The sequence below is a fragment of the Drosophila melanogaster genome, chromosome 3L (genome assembly GCF_000001215.4).
Source record: "Drosophila melanogaster chromosome 3L".
Taxonomy (NCBI): domain Eukaryota; kingdom Metazoa; phylum Arthropoda; class Insecta; order Diptera; family Drosophilidae; genus Drosophila; species Drosophila melanogaster.
In genome coordinates this window covers 2,346,938-2,364,210 of record NT_037436.4, presented here as the reverse complement: position 1 = coordinate 2,364,210, position 17,273 = coordinate 2,346,938, and the positions used below count along the sequence as shown (strand labels likewise).

At 41.8% G+C, this 17,273-nt stretch overlaps 1 protein-coding gene across 1 annotated transcript; it reads right to left on the bottom strand.

Annotated features, from left to right (window-relative positions):
- Positions 1 to 1,524: 1,524 nt before the first annotated feature.
- On the bottom strand, positions 1,525 to 3,654 carry CG13801 (uncharacterized protein). Its single transcript, NM_139457.2, has one exon. The coding sequence runs from the start codon at positions 3,643 to 3,645 to the stop codon at positions 1,573 to 1,575; it is 2,073 nt and encodes a 690-aa protein (NP_647714.1). The 5' UTR covers positions 3,646 to 3,654; the 3' UTR covers positions 1,525 to 1,572.
- Positions 3,655 to 17,273: the final 13,619 nt, after the last annotated feature.

Genomic DNA, 17,273 nt, shown 5'->3' with positions numbered 1-17,273 from the left:
TTAAATATGCCTCACAGAATGGGACAAGAGAAAGGTGTGCTCGTGGACAGTGTCCATTGCAGTGGTGGATGGGGCAGATTTATGAGTTGGTTGGGATCAAGTAAGTGGCTACTAGATGGAGAGATTAACCCGGCTTACGAGCCACTTGTTCCCGCAAGCTTGTAAACTCATTTTTTTAGTTGACCATAATTTAGGTGGAGAGAAGGGTAAAGGAAACCCTTGTTCCCTTTGGGGACATTTTTGGGACATTAAGAGGTGTTAAAGGTGTAGTCTCAACCGTTTAAAAGTAAAGAAAAATAGAGCTACAACTAAAAATATGAATTGAGAGAAGATTGGTTAAGAAAGAGTCATCATGTGGGATTTTTCCGATATCTTTACAAGCTATACCCATAGATAATTCTCTGAACCCAATAATAAATTGCTGATTTGAATAAATGCCCAATCATAGCCCCATATAATAAACTAAGTTATCTCAACAACATCTGCTTGATATGGCCGAAAACTGATTTTTCTCGATGCCAACTGGACATATTTGTGGCAATCAAATGAAGCTGCATAAGCCCAATATGTAAATTCACAAATATAGCACTCGAATGAATTTTTTGTTTGGCATGCAATAAATACAAAAGCCATACACACACACACAACTGTGAGTAGGAATGCAGTCAAATTATATGCCAATCGGGTCGAGAAGGGGGGAGCAGCTCAATAAGGACTCCAGATGTTTTTCGCTATTATTGCGACTGGGTCACGCACTTTTTGCTCGCTTTTGAGTCCTGGACAAAGCGACGCCTCTGTGGAAGCCATAAAATTCGAACGCACATAGCGCTATTTCGCCGAATTGTCTGGCGTCTGGATGTTAGCATACTTTTTATGCAAAACGAATCAAAATCCAATTATAAACCGAGAGCGTGTGTGTTAGCCGAGTGTTGAGAGGGGCAAGGGGTGTCCTTCACGGGTGTCCAAAGGACACAACAACGCCAACTGCATTGCAAAAACCCAACAACAGCACTTGGTCAGGCGGTAATGAAAAATTCAATTTGGTAAACAAAAGACGCCAGCGAAAACGCGATTTAATATACATGCGCCCATATGTGTGAGAAAATGCATCGATACGCATTTATGCACTGTGAAAAATATGCCAGCCCTGATGTAATAATATAGTAATATAGTAATATACAGTATAGGATTTTATTTAGTACCTAAATCCTGCATGAGTATTCATTCAGAGATAATACAGCTAAGAAAGGAATATGGCTGCATAGCACTGTTTTCTCTCAGTGCCTGTGTGTATGTCCTGCATGCACGCGTTTTCCAGGCGCCAAAAACTGATGGCCCCTCCGACTGGAAAACAATGAAACTCATTTGCATTTTCCCCCGCTGGTCGGAAAATGGTGTTGTGCCCTAAACGGCAATTGCAATGGTTTCAGCAAATATTTGGTGGGCCAGCAGTTACCGGCCAACAAATTTCGTATAAACTCATACATACGGTAGAAAATTTTAGCGAAATACAAAACAATCTTTAAAATGTAGTATACATATTATTATAAACAAATGAAGGCCTAACCTAATCTAATGCCAATCAAAAATTGAGTGGGCAATAATTAGGAAAATCGAGCAGATGACAACGGTGAATAGCATGATTAGGAAACCAACCACAAAGAATGACCTGAAGGTGATCTTGTAGCCATGAGCTTTGCCCACCACCGCGGCGAACTCGTTGGCCAGGGAGCCCAAGAGAGTGCCATTGGCACCGTAGCTGGTGCCCATGCTTGTGGCCCAGATGAGCGGCAGTAGGGGCATCTGGACCTGGTCATATACGACCATGTCAGTGCAGAGTTTCACCATGATGGGTGCCACCGCCGCATTGTGAATAAAGGCGGAGAGCAGGGCCGAAAGCCAGAGGATCAGGAGCATACCGACCATGGTCTGGTATGATTCGTCCACTCGGAGGATCACAGACACCACCTGAGAGCCCAACCAGTGGATGAGGCCCAGTTCATCGACGACCATGGTGAAAATGAAGAGAGAAGCGAGCAGCAGCATGATGCCCCACTCGACGCTGGCCATGACCTTGATGATATCCTTCTGGTCGATCAGGATGAGCAGCAGAAAGGCGGACAGAATTGATATCCAGCCCAGAGAGGCTCCGGGAATGGCCCATGGAACCGATTGCAGAATGAAGCAGAAGGCGGCAAAGCTCAGGGCCAGAAGGGATTCCACCAGCAGCACCTTCTTGCGGACAAAATTGCTCGCCTCCAAGGTTGCCAGTGTTATGAAGTAGCTCTCAGCTGGAGGGATTACCTTGCTCCTTGGCTGTCTTCGCAGTTCGGCGACCCTCAGCTGGATATCAAAAGAGGTTCTGGTATTTTCTCGCCGCTTCTCTGCTAGGTTCACCTGATCTTCGTCCAGAATGTAGATCTTCTTACCCATGGTCCAGTAGATTAGGCCAAAGGTAGACGCCAGGCAAATCAAAGCAGTCGGAAGCATGAGTAGCGAGAAACGAACAAAATTAATACCTGCGGACTCCACCATCTTATTGGTCGCTATGATGGTATTGGGTGGCCCACTCACTGGGGTAATGGACCCACCGATATTTGCATAGATTGCTACAATGATGAGCACCAAGGTGGTCCTCAAGTCCATTACCTCGCACAATCGAATGACGGGTGGGCAGAAGAGAAGCACCACGGTGGCATTGTCCACAACAGTCGAGGTCAATCCCACGAAGAATCCCAAAAGACCGATCAGCAGCCAGGCATGGCCCTTGGAGATGCGATAGGCGACCACGGCCAGGTAGTCAAAGAAGCCTGTATCTGCCATGCGCGATGTTATAATCATATTGCCCAGCAGGAGCATCATGGTCTCCCAGTCCACCCAACTCACAATCGTTTCCAGAGTGGGCCTGCTCCCCAAAACGGTGAGCAGGGCGAGGGACATAGCTGTTATGAGCAAAGTGCTTAGAATACGGTCCGAAAATTCCCAGATAATAATGGCATATAGACCGATTAGCAGAAGGGCGGCATACAGTATACCCAGTCCGTGCTCCAACGGAGTGCTGTTCACCGTCATGAGCAGACCCACCGGATCCTTGCTCATGCTCTCGAATGAGATCACCGTCTGCGCAAAGGCCCAGTCATAGACGGAGTTCTCAAGACTACGATCAGTTGGCAAAGTACGCTGGATCAGGGACCTCTCCTGTTGCCATCCTGAAATGGAGAACTGAAAGACCCTATTAACCTGCAGGTACTTCTTCTTATCCTTGTACATGTACACCATCCACATGCCAGTGCGCCAAAGGCTACGATTCATTCCTCGATCCCGCCACTCCAATCGAACTCCAACAGCCGAAAAGTTGGATGTCCTAACCCTGTGGTTAGTCAGATACGCATTTATGGCACCATTCAGGCGTATCTCCACGGAATCCTGCTTCATCTTAACATTCCGGAAGGCCGTCTTGTTGGGCATCACGGTCACCATCGACGTGGCGAGCTCTTCAGGCTTGTGGAGAAACAGGATGATCGTGGATCCGGTCCAGAGAGACAATAGAATGACAATTCGGATGATGCGAAACACATAGCCAATGGTCGAGTCCCGTTCAGTTCTCCTTAGCCTCAGGCGATATTTCTTGATAATTGGATTCATGGTCGTTCATATGGATCAAAGTTACTTTGGGAATGCATTAATATGAACATTTGAAGGATAAGTCAAGCGCACCAGTTTAAGCTTCGAGCTACGAAATAATAAAAAAAAAATATTAAAAATACCAGTTAAAGTAATTTAAATCCATTTGATTAGAAACCCAAGTTAAGGCACCACAGATTTTTCCCTTTGAGTTTTCAGCACTTTTCCGTTCAAGATGCTGTGGCAACATCAGTTGAAATGTGGTCTGGCTAACTTAATAAGGGAACTCGAACCCATTATGGTTACTTTCCAACCCGTCAGCATGTGGGTAATGTGTAGCCACAAACTTGGAAAAATGCAAAGGGAAAACTTGAGTTCAGTGTAAGTAGGCCAAAGTAGGTGAAAGCCATTTTCCCAGCTGACCATCAAAATTGTAGCCGTGATGTGTGGAAAAGCAGAAAATGTTCCATTGCAAACTTTTTAATAACGCCGCAAAATGGACGGAGAATGGAAAATCCGACATAAAGCAGTAGCATGGGATTGCCATATGGAAATGGACAAAACAGTATTTGATGCATGACAAATCTGGGAAAATTGTTGCTATTCTTTCCTGCTGTTTGTTTCCATGTATATGTAGAGTAACTTTGCTGGCCAAACAAACAATGGGTGTCATTCAAGAGAATTACTCAGGCGGCAAAAGTTCTGAAAATATAGATATTATACCCATGAGTTGGGCGAAAAGTATCTTCAATACATTCAGCAACTTTACTTGCATCTTTCGCCTCAAGCTGGGTAATTTTTCGATTTTCCCTGTCCCCGACGGTGCATATAATCCACTTTAGTTTGCCCCACAATTTGTCGCCATGCACGTTAATCTAAATCAGTTCTTTCAATCTGGTCGCTGCACGTGCCGCAGATGTGTGAGATTTCACATCCCAGATCCCCCGGCAATCTGCAACAATTTGCCCACTTCATTCGGTTTGTATTTCCATTTTTTAATTCCCACAAGTGGCCTGACATCAACTTTAAATGGCAGCGCGGTTAATTGGAAACGAAGTGCAATGCAGACTGTCTGAGATCCGCTTCAAATAGCAGGCGGCGTAATGAAAATGGTCACCGACCCATGCAGGTGTTGGTTGTCTAGGCAATTAAATCGGATTTTCACATGCCATCAATTTATATCACTTGAAACAAGTCAAGTCACAGCTCTGGGAAAATAGCTAATCTGGTGACGAATAGGACGCACAATATTCAAGGCTAAAAATCTAAATTATAACCGACAGTTATTCATAGAACATTGCCAAAAGGACAAGCAGGACTGAGATATAATTCAGCTTTAAATGTGATTCCTTAATTAAGTAAGGCTTGAATCTAAATCAGTTGAGTACAGAATTTATTTTCTGTGTACTGACAACATTTTATGACTGAATTTATGCAGTTTTTGGCCTAGTTTTTCGCAGCTTTATGTCTGAGAGAGTTGTTTTTCCTGCTCCATCCACCGATGTTGCTGCCTAATTAGTCAAGTGGGCGAAAGGGTGGGCGGAGTGTAATGACGGTTACAAAATGTTCTGACCCTAAGCATCGTACAAGTGTTGTCACCCCAGTGTTTTAGCCAAATGTCGACAGCTGGCAAAGCAAACCCCAAACGAGTCCAGTATGGAGCACCGAAGCCCCAAAAAACCAGACGACTGGCGGGTCGACACTTTGACAGTTGTCCTGTCGTTCGAATTTCGCACGGGTCACGCCCACCTTAATGTGAGTGTGTGTGTGTGTGTGTGTGTAGACTGCGAATATAATACGCATAGTCATGTAGGGCAAACGATAATGGATACTCTATCAAAGGAGATTTTATGAATTACTTGCAAATATGTCATAATAAAAATCTATACAATTATTTATAACAATAAACAATACTACATAGCAATCAGTAACATAAGAAAATCAAATATTCTGAGGGTGTGGAGTTCCTTTTTTGAAGGAAGGTTAGAGTATTCGGGACTAAAGCTACCTTCTGCCATCTATTATGTGCTTCCGCAGGCCTCTTCTGCGTAAAGGTGGCCAAAGTATCAACTGAAAGCTCCCAAGAATGACTTAGGCTTCCATCCAGGAGCTCATTACCAAATACCACCGATGCAGCGGCAGCAGCTGCTGTTAAACGCCTTTGAAGTCAACGGCTCAGGGGCCAAAGGAATGTTGAGACCCAAGGAATCTGAATCCCACGAATACTGGGACCAAGTTATACAGGCATTCGAGGTGAAGATGTGGATGAACTAATGGTTATGGTTATATTTCGACGGCGCAAGTGGGCTTATTCGAATTTATTGTGGGAAGTCGCCCAGAGCTGAGACTCGGATCAAAAACAATAATTTACTTGATTTCACTTTCGTTGCGCTAGAGTTCAAGTGGCGTGGCTCAAATTGCCTGGAATTAGTGGGTGAAATGGCGGGGATTATTATTCAGAGCTGACTCCCTCGGCTAATTGCCAACCGCTGGCATTAGCTAATGAAAAGTTTGCCAATTCGGGTGAAAACGAGATAAAGGAACTGAGTCCGTTCGCCTGTAAACTTATTTGAATTTCGAATGCATGGAAAGCCCATCTACATTTCCAATTGGCAAAGTTTCGGATTGATATATCGCCGCAATAAATTGTTAAAAATTCAATGGAAAATTGGTTCACTCAGCTTCATAACATATGGCCCTGGCTGAAATTCTAAAAAACTCCACCACTCGCTGACTGATTTATGAGCGTATGTAAAGCCATCGAGCAAAAGTTGGGCGGTAAAACTTTTCTGTACGCATTATAAAGATGCTAATCCCAGGAACAAGTGCTCCTACTGGCCGCCGGATTATTATCCTGACGTCAGCCTGGCCAGAACAATGGAAAAAGCAGCCGGAGCTAACGAACTCTTCAACAAGTGCTCATGAATGCAAATTGTTATCATGTTGTTGCGGCCATTATATATGTATCTCTTACTTCTACGATGTGGATTATGAAAATAGGAATGGTCATTTGCATAATTGATTTTAAAAATACGAACAGTCAGTATACTCGGAATAGACGTGCTCTAGCTCTAGCTGTCCTTTAATTGAAAAATAATATGTACTGACTCGAAGAGACAGAAGGTGGAGTCCCCATTCTCGTCCTCATCCGTCGGTTAGCTTGAGCTCCTCCTTCCGGAGGCCACCTTCGTGTGGACACATGGCATTTTATATATCTAGCCTGCGGTGGATATTTCCATTTTGAATGGGGGAAAAGCGGGCGGAAAATAGGAGGAGGTAGGAAAAGCGGCTGCTTTGGGTGGCCTGTGAAAAGTTAATGATGTTGCCAGCTAGCTGGGAGCACACATCTTTCAACATTTACGTTTGTAATTAAATTTTGTAACAACTGGCAGGCATTTCGCAGTAATTGCATTTACCATTACCATGTAGGCTCGTGCTCAATTTGGGTCCTTTTAATATGCAATTAAACGGTTATCGTAAGCCTTCCTGTCCAGAAATGGCCATCAAATGTGAGTTTCATCTTTCAGCGATGGGGCAATCTTGGCTAGGTTCTGCAGATAATCATTAAATTTAATATAGATTTTATAGGGTAAACTGAGTGCATAAAAACATATTTTTTATAATATTTTTACTATATTATTACAACACACAATGATGGAATTGATAATGAACAAAAATTATCCAATTTATTTGAAACATTTAGCAGTAAGTGTATGATTCACTTCAATTATGCGTTTCTCTCGCAGATGCCATTTATCCCGACAGCCATAATTCGATTTGCTTCATTTGTTTATTAAAATATTATTATAAAGTAATGCCGCACGTCATTCGATGGGCACAACAAAGGGCTCGTTAAGAGCACGTCGCCTGATTAACTCGGCGGTTAAAATTGAAAAATAAAACGAATATTTAAACACGTGCGGCATATTATTATTATGGGACAACTTTCCTGAATTTTGCCCTGAAAAGCAAGCTGTTTTTTTTTTTTGTTGATTTGGTTTCTGACTCCGTTGTTTGTGTTTTCACCAACTACGAAAATAAACACAGAGATGTTGCGCTGATTAAATAAGCAAAAATTAAATAATCATATATGTAAGTTTCAAACAATTATGGAAATGGTTAATAGACAAGCAAATATGCAAACAATAAAAATCGGTAATTTGGCTTAAAATAATTAACCTACTGATTTTTACAGCTGATAATCCAATAATTGGCAATTCCCTAATTACACGCCAGTATCACGAACTAATGCAATTTGAATTGAAACTAAATTTAGCATTTATTGTAATTGCTGATTAAAATAATGATGCTATGAATACACATTTCTCTTACATATTTTTCTAAATTTAATGTCTTAATTTTAGGTGACCCTTTTTGAGGGCCAAACACACATTTGCGACAGTTTGTGTGCCTTTGTTTGGCCAAGTTTGTTTTTAGGCCCATCATCATCATTAGAGACAACCCACGTTTCATGTCTAGCCAGCCGATTGTCTCATTTGTTTTTGTTTCATTTTTTGCATCGTTTGTTATTTCTATGGTTTTTTCCATTTGCCATTTTTGGGTTTTTTTCTTTGGGTTTGCTGGCCGTCGAAAGGGATGTCCTCCAAGCTTTGGCTAATTAATGGCAAATTTCCTTGTCCTTTGTTGGCGAAACCCACTTAAATTGATCGATGACACTAAACTGTTGTCATATCAAACAAGTGGGACAGAAATGTTAATGAAATGTTCGGCCTAGAAATGTATCTGCAGCGAAATGGGAGAAAGTGGGCGGTTAAATATAAATATTGCCTAACAACCACTAATGATGTCACACTTTATGGCTAAAAGTAAAAGTAATATATATATATATACATTTTGTAAGCGTACTGCGTTCAAAACTATATTCTATGAGTTTCCATTTAATGTTATAAATAAACGCAGTGAGTACATGCGGTTATATCTTGTGAATATCAGGATTTAATATGTTTTATAGCCGCCAGAAATTGGAAGCCTGGGATTACGAGCTTAGTGCCGAATTTTCCGCAACACCCTGCACATCGAAATTATTTCCGCAGGCAATAACTCTTGTCGCCACATCATCATCGGCATATTGCGATGGGAGTTGGTGGGCTGGATGAGCAGGACCACCCGGCCAAATGGTTGATAGGTCAGAGGAATCTAATTGATTCGTTTTAAGCGCAATGATTGCGGTTTTTTTGGTCGATGGAAAACATCGATCCATTGGATTTGTGGGCGACGTCGACTGTGTCATAAAACGCTGGCCCCGATAGAGTGGGGGCTCAAAAGCCTTTCGGGCTGCGTAAATAATCTAATTAAGCAGGCCCAGATTGAGATTGCTGGCCATAAATAAGGCAATCTCGGTCCGCAGGGCAAGTCATTAAATTTATGGCCACTGACCGCGCCGAATCAAAGCATTTCATTTAGATTTTATTGGCCAACTCCTTAAGCAGGTCCTGTGCAAATACTGATAAGCTGCTGCGGCTGCCGTGTCTTAACGCGAAAAATCAACACGAAATTGACTGACAGTGCCAATTAGCATTTTTCACAATTAATTGGTAAACAGCGTGTGATTTTAGTCCCTCTTATCGGCGCATTCAACTTTCAGTTCCCCCTCGAGATTAATTAAAAAGGTGGGGCTTTAAATCGAGAGTCGTGTGCAAAGGTTCTGGCCTGGCAATTAACTGGCCTGGGGATTATCGGATGTAGTGGGTTAAAAATGCAATGTCCTGCGCCAGGCGAAGGTGTCATAAATCTGTTGGCAGAAAAACAGATAAACATGCTAAGGGAGAAATATTGAAAAACTATTTAAATCACAAAGGCAAACTCAAATTGTCTCTGTAAAGTTATTAAGTTGCTATCTCAGTATGAAGTGGTTCTAAGAAAATAACAATGAAGAATCCAATTGGCTAAAAGATTGCCATTCCAATAGCAATTTCTAGTCCAGCAATAACTTGTTGCCTTTTCCTGTCCTTTTGTCCACCTTGCTCGTTCTCGACTTGTCATGCAATTTGTCCAATTATCACAAGAAAAACAGTTTTGTGCAAACGAAATTTAATTGAAAATTTTAAAGACGCAAAGCAAATTGGCAGAGAGCAAGAGTGACAAAAGCCAGCAGACTTTGGAATTTATTTAGTAGACCAAACCGAAGGGAATAATTTCGTGCATAGTTGTCAGCCATTTGGTGAAATGTGAATGTAAATTTCTGGGATTTTCGTTCAGAGGACTGAATGCTTAATGATGATTCAATTGAGGGACTTTCACGCTATCCCTGTAATCCTGCGACTGAGTCTGCTCAACAGTTTCTTATTCATGGAGTGCATTTTATGCGAATTTTATGCAAATTAATGGTCCTTTAAATACAAGCAGCAGCCGATGGATATAAATGAACGAAACCAATGAAGCTCCAGACCACGAACACGTCTGGGATTTGGTCAGTATTAAGTGTGCTACAATATTGGATAATTAATTTGTGAGTACCATGTAAGGCGACACTTCAATTCGTGTCCTTTTGGAATAATCGAATCACATAACCGGCCCTTCAACCGCCTACACTAAGGGAAAGCCGGCGCACATTCATCCATTCATCTTTCACCTGCTGCATAATTGTTGTAAAATGCCGCCAGCATCGAAATTTTCGTCTGCCGCCTAATTAATTCTCAATTGATTTTAGGCACACGCCGGCGGCAGATAACTTTTGAGATACTTTGTCCTCCGTCTGAGCTGAAAAGTTTTCCGACCCTCCGTTTTTCCGTTCTGCAGTCGTGGACTGCAGTTAATAGAATGCATGTTTTGGCCAAGTTCTCCTAATTAGCTGGCCCGTACTCGAAGTTTTAATTATAATCACTTTGCTCGGCAGCTGCTGCAGTTGCCTTTACTGACAGTTAATTGATATTAAGTATGCGCAGTGTGGGCGCTGCAAATTTTCTCGGCTCCTTAGGCGGTATAGTTTGGCCCCACTAATGGCCAACGTCAGGTTTTCCGGTTAAGAGGTAAGCCCTGGCATGCAGTTTAATTAAGACCCGTCCGATGACACCTGACACATTGACTTGGCCAAAGGACCGCCCAGCAATCTGAACGATTTTAATTTTCCTTTTCTTGTCTCAACTTTCACCCCAACTTGCAGTGCTAGTTCCTCGTTATTTCTTCCTCGTTTTTCCGCTGGTCCAGCGAGGAAATCGCGGAAAGTGGCAGGTGGAAAAGCGGAAGATATTCGAGCAAACTGCAGCAAATCGTTGGAGTGGACATGCAAACACAGGCTTTGCGTGTCCTTTAGTCAGCAGTAAATCTCACGACCAAGCGGTGGCCAACCTTTATTGCCGCATCCACCGTGCACCATCTGCCGGGAAAAAATCAGTGATGGGAAGGATCTAAGACAAGGTGCGCTGTGCTTAAGTTTGTAATATTCATCATCATATGTTTACTAAAACATTGTTTTCAATAGTTATCATTTATTATAAGAACCGGTTTTAATAATACTTTTTGCAAGTACCTTTAACTTTACCTTTGAACAAAGATCTACTTCTACCATCACTAACAAGCAATTGGCAGTAAACGAAATTCCCAACACGAATACCAAGTTCAAGGACTCGGAATTGTTTTCATTTGCTCCTTCTGCCTTTTTTTTTATGTTATTGCATTTCGTTGGTAGTCAGCTTAAGGTGCGATTATCTGCCAAGTGGTTTATGCTAATAGGTTTTCTGGCTTGTTGTGGTTTGTTTATACCTGTTTGCAGTCCGAGCCCAACGCAATCACTATTTATGGCGCCCCAAAGACTAATTTCAAATCAAATGTATTCAAAACTATGGAGCTCGTTATCTACAATTGTTGGCCTAAAAAGCCAATTTTAATGCGAAAGAATTTAGAATATGTATCGGCTAAAACTGAATGTGAAATGCATTTTAATACAGACTTACTCACATAGACCAATCAATGCATATGCGAGTGTGTGCAGCTATTAAACACTTTATGACATCCTTTTTTGGCATCACACAGAAACAGGATCCCATACCAAATCCCATTTATAGCACGCAATCAACGAGCTTAACAGGTGAACAAACACAGAAACCAGCTAATGACAAAATCGGACAGGAAACAAATAAACGGACACAAACACAGCGGAAGTTGTTATGCAAATTTGGGTTTGCCAGCGTAAATCCCTTATCGGTCACCAGAGCCCATAGCCCGTCCAGTACGACATGATCGAGGTCGGTCATGCCAAGCGCTCCGCGGATTATACAATAAAAGGCCAATAGCTGTCAGCTCCCTACCATCCACTTTCAATCTATGCATATTGTTTAAGGCCGCGCTGCAGCCGCTTAAAAAAAAAAAAAAAAACCAGCAGATGAAAGGGAAAACGGGTAGCGAAGTCCACGACAACTTAAGGCGATTGAAATGTCAACGAGCGGGAACCAGTGCTGGTGATGTCGAAAGTGGAAAAGCGTGGGATGCAACGCCATCTAGGCTATAGCAAAGATTTCATTTCGACGGTTTTTTTTCCCCTTTAGAACATTTTTTGGGCTACCATCATCTCAAGGATATCGTTGTCGTTTAGGCAAGCCGAAAATTCCTAGTATGCAGGTGGAAAGGGGAATGCTCTACAAAAATTTGAGTTTCAAAGATCATAATTGATCTGTCAATAAAGCACTTTTTCTTGCATTTTTAATTGGAGCATGGTCACACCAATCGTTTGACGAAAATAGTGAGACCAGCTGATTAAATGTTTAAACACGTTTACGTTTAATACAACCAAAATGAAGCGAGCAAAGCCCCATGTCGTTTTACACTTACATACCTCCGTTTTGCGTGCTCTTTTTTTTTTCTATTTGCAAGCATTTTTTGGCAAATTGCCCGCGTCATATGCGGCGTATGCGTAATATTCAGCGTACGCCACCAAGAGTCCTTGGCTGGAAAATCTCCCTAATGGCACTTAGGAGCTAAGTGAAAATTTTGAAGCTTAAATTTTTTCACCCACGTTCAGATAGCTGGATGTTGTCATGACAGCATCGCTTTAATTAAGCCAGTTAATTGTTACACATACGCCCCGCCGCACCTTGAACAATTAATTTAAAAAAAACGCCAAGGGTCAAAGTTTTAAAGTTTTTCCTTAGCTCGCCAGTCAATGCCAGAAGCCCAAGAGGAATACTTAGCCATTGTTTTTCGAACTTTTATTTTGTCTTTGACCCGGGCAGATTAATTAAGGGTATTTCGTACTTGACGCCTTTTTTTTGCCAGCGGCGGAAGTGAGTGAAAAGTTTGAAGAATATCCCGCTGCAAAACTAACTTTGCTCTAACAGACGCCATAGTTGTTTCTCTTTTTTTTTCAGCTTGAATATGTTTACTATGTTCGAGCACTTAAAGTTGAGCACCCGTCAGATGGTTGAGTCGCAAAATGTTGAGCAAATTTTCACACCACCGACATAAGTGGCAACAAACCATCTCTATATAACCATAACGAGTGTGCACTGCGAAAATAAATAGTTATCTAAAGAAAATGTTAGGATTATTCGTTCACTAAGGGGGCAATGCCAATGAAATTCACTGCCAATGTGTCTGAACGTATGCTGTATTAATAGAAATGATTATCTCAAATATATTGTTGCATAGTGATCATTTTTCTTGCTCTGCAAACATTCACCATCATGTGTGTGTTAGACTGACTGACTTGTTCGGCTTCTTGCCAGGTGTTAAAAATGATGGCTTTGTTGCTGGCTTTTAGCTGTTGCCTGTTTGTTGAATCTGCCCCAGCAGCTTGTTGCTCGATTTATGCAAATTGAGACGGGAACACGAGTGGTCTCTAGTAGTGGCAAGCTGATTTTGCAGCTTTGTAGATTGGCCCCACGCGGATGGCAAAAAGATGAATGAATGCCGAACGGAAAAGTGCAGCAAAATGATGATTTTTCCTTGCCGAACAATAAAATGTGAAGTGCATTGTGAAGATTCCACGTTTGACACAAAATTGCATTGACATCTAAAAAACTGTCGGGCACAAAAAAGTATAAGTTGTCAAGAGGGAAACAATAAGAGCAAATAATCCAATCATCTCAAATTTTGAAATTGTAGCTGCGCTCGACTCTTTCTTTATCGCATTTTATTTCTTTGACATTTTCGTGTTTTTTCCCCCTTTTTTCGTATGAATTTCCAGCCACACACATACACATATTTTCATTCCTCGTTACCGCATAAAATATCTTTAGCCATGGTTACGAGTTCATGCTTCTCTGTACATATCAAGTATCATGCCAAATTAAACTAAACCAGCCAAAAGACAGTCTATTTGCGATAGGATTCAAAGAGGTGAACAGCAATTATTTTAAATGTGGTTTAGGGCAATTGCTTTGATGTGCCAAAAGTTGGTTATTGGCATGGAAACCAGGGGATTGATGGTGAGTTAAAACTGTTGAAGTTACTCGCACCGTTTGGTTGCCAAGAAATTGAGCCGGCTTTAAATATTGAACATATTTCGGTGTCTAATTCATTCGATCAAAATTTAATCGAGTCACAGAACGCGTCACTAATTGTATTAATTAACTATTAATAACATTTCAAGCTGTTGCGCGTATTCATTTGTTATTCAAAATGTGCAGAAACATTGACTTGCATTAAGCGAAACCGTTTTTTTTTTTTTTTTTTTTTTTGGGAATTTCGTGAAGAGTTGGCCAGAGCATGGCAGCATTCTGACTAATTTATGTGCGCGCACTTCCGACGCTAGTTTAAGCCAACAAAAAGGCTCGGGAGTTTTTGGCCATTTTATTTGTGGCAATTTCGCTCAATTACCACAGTTAATTCCTGGCCCCTTTTTTTGCCCGCTTTCACCAGTGGGTGGGTAGCACGGTTCATAAAGCTAGTAACATTTGGCCACTTTGATAGAGCGCTCTATGGGGCAGAAATCCCGCCTGCTCGTACTCTCGAAATCTCTCAGGGCTTGTTAATTATTTACATCAAACATTTTTTGGCCACTTCGTGCTGCCGTTTCGTAGAGGTCGCCATAAATTTCAAACGGCCAGCCGGCCATTTTTTCCGTGCTCATGTTTCATTTTGTTACTCGGCGGATAAACACAGGTAATGAAATGGCATTTAGGTAAGTCGAGCGCGACACTTGAGTTTCTATGCGAGCAAAATTAATTGCCAAAGCGGAAGGTAAATTAATTGAAAGGTGAAATTGTCTAAGAAAAGGAATTTATTTCGGGTCCAAGCACTCGGTTATTTATCTTAAAAACAATGGTAAAAAAAATGGATTCATTTTGGTATAGGCTTAAATCAATTTTACGGGTCACAAGCTTTTGACTTTGAACAAAGAAGCTAAAATGGGCTTAACAACTTTCTATATGTAAAATAATAAAGAATCCACAGGAAATGAAACGAAAACAATAGCCTGTCCTAAAAATGGTAAACATCATAATAAATGGAATTTATGTTTATTGATTTAAAGAAAAACAATTGTTTACTAACCATTTTCTTGGGGATTTTAAGCTTGTAAAATGGGGAATTTGTTTCGAGGTCATTTATGCAATTATTACCAGTTATTTTCGGTTTGTATATGTTGTTTTTGTTAAAACGTATCTCTTTGCATGTCCTTCAACACTCAAGTTTTTTAAACTAATGCATCTGGTGAGGTTCCAAGTCACTCGAGCGTGGCGTTAAATCTCAAGACACAAATCTGCTGACCGAAAGAAAATCCCACCAACTACAGCTACTGACAATTGACAGTTACATGAAAGCTCTGCTCGGAAAGCGGCAAAGACATTTTCTTTGAAAAATTGTTGGCTGGTCGGAAAAGCAATTATATGTAAGCTGAGTTTCGCCCAGACAGGGTTTTGGCCCATCTGCTGCTGCTGTCCCGTTGCAATAATTTGACAAAGATTGAATATCCCTAAGTATGTTATTTTCCAGTTTCTGCGAAATGGCCGGCAGGCTAAAACATTAAGCTGATTTCCACCTGAATTATTTAGGAATGCATTAGGCCCTGCTATACGTCTGCCATTAGATTAATTGCCGTGGCTCCGCTCCTATGGCTCCATCAAATCGGATCATCACGAGTCTGCAAATCAGAAATGAGTCTGGACCGAATCTCTGATTCTGGGTTTTCGATTCGATTCAGTGCAAAGTGCATTTGACAAATCGCTTTCGGCTCAGTGATTTGCGTGGTAGCAAAAGTCTGCTGGACCCAAAATATTCGACACAATGTATTTTTTTTGTCATCTTTATCATTATTTATAGTCATGTCAAAAAGTTGCCGCAGGATAAGGAATACTTGCCCAAAGTGACCTCGAATTTGATCCTCTGAATAATTATAACAAATAGTGATTCCCCGAAGCGACTTCATAAATTAGCTGCTAATCTGTGGCCACTCTCTGAATTTTGCCGAATTTTCGCTCGGTAGATATTAATAAACAAACTGCTTTTGGCATCATACGAACTACACATCCATGTGGCAAGCAATGGAGTGTGTGCACACACAATCCCTCATCATCGTGGTAATCAAGAGGCAGGGATTTTTGCCAGTTATATGCCAACATGACGTAATTACGTTAATGAGCCTCATTAGATGCGCAGTAGCTGCAGCTGCGGGATGTGCAAAAGATGAGCACCGAAATGGCAACAGTGGTTGCTCCACTGTTGTTGGCTCCATAATCCCCCTACCACGGTTAAGTGGCACGAAAAGTATTTTAAAGCGGCTGCAATTAGGGGCACGATGCCAGGTATTAATGCAGAGTACCCATGCAAAGGGTTAAAGGCCTTGGGAGACATGCACACAGAAGACGTGGTCTGGTATTTCCATTTCCATTTCCATTCGTGTTTCGTATTTCGTGTGTCGAGTGAACTGAATCCGGCTGCCAGGATGCTGCAATGATGCAATGCACAGGGACGACTGCTGCTGTCAGTCCCTTGGGCTCGGATGAATCAAGTTCACGGCTGTGTGGCTCAGTGCTGGCAACTCATGGTTACATAAAGCGTGGAATTGCTCGTAATTAATTTAAGTACTCAGCGATTCAAATTTAATATTCAACTGCCAGATGAGATATGAATAACTGGTTAACCTAGTGTATGCAACGAGCTATTCAACAATGAAGCCTTTGGACCTTCGAGCTCATACTGAGTACTCATAGGCACATATGTTAATATTATAGGTACATCTGAAGTTCTACAATGAAAGATAGCTCAGCTGCGATCGAGTCCGGAATAAGACCCGCTGCTGGGCCATTTTGAAATCATGTCATTGACAGAAGCAGCTGCAGCTGCCAGCTAATTGTAGTCAAATCCATTATGCAAATGGGCGCGGGATGAGGGGTTTGTGAGCAGAGGGGCTTGCGGGGCAACTCCCTTTTGGCCAACGTTTAAGTGGGGGAATAGAGGAGGAGACTGAAGATTGCATGCGCCACATCCCAAAAAGGGAGAGCTCTCGGTTGCCATGGCATTGTGCTGCCCGTTGTGTTGCTACCAGGAATTTTCTTTTACCACCGAACACCCAAGTGCAGCATAGCAGGTGGAGGTTTTTGGGTTGCAGCCCTTTGAGGGCCAGTTCGCTTGTGCAAAGTTTTTCAATCAATTTTTCATATGGAAAGTTTGAAGCAGCAGCAGCGCCGCAAGTTGCCAAGCCCACGGTGCGTATACTCAACAGGTGAACATATGACAAGATGCATTATTAAATT

Coding starts and splice junctions, on each gene's coding strand:
- CG13801 (NM_139457.2), bottom strand. CDS start 3,645: ATGAATCCAATTATCAAGAAATATCGCCTGAGGCTAAGGAGAACTGAA.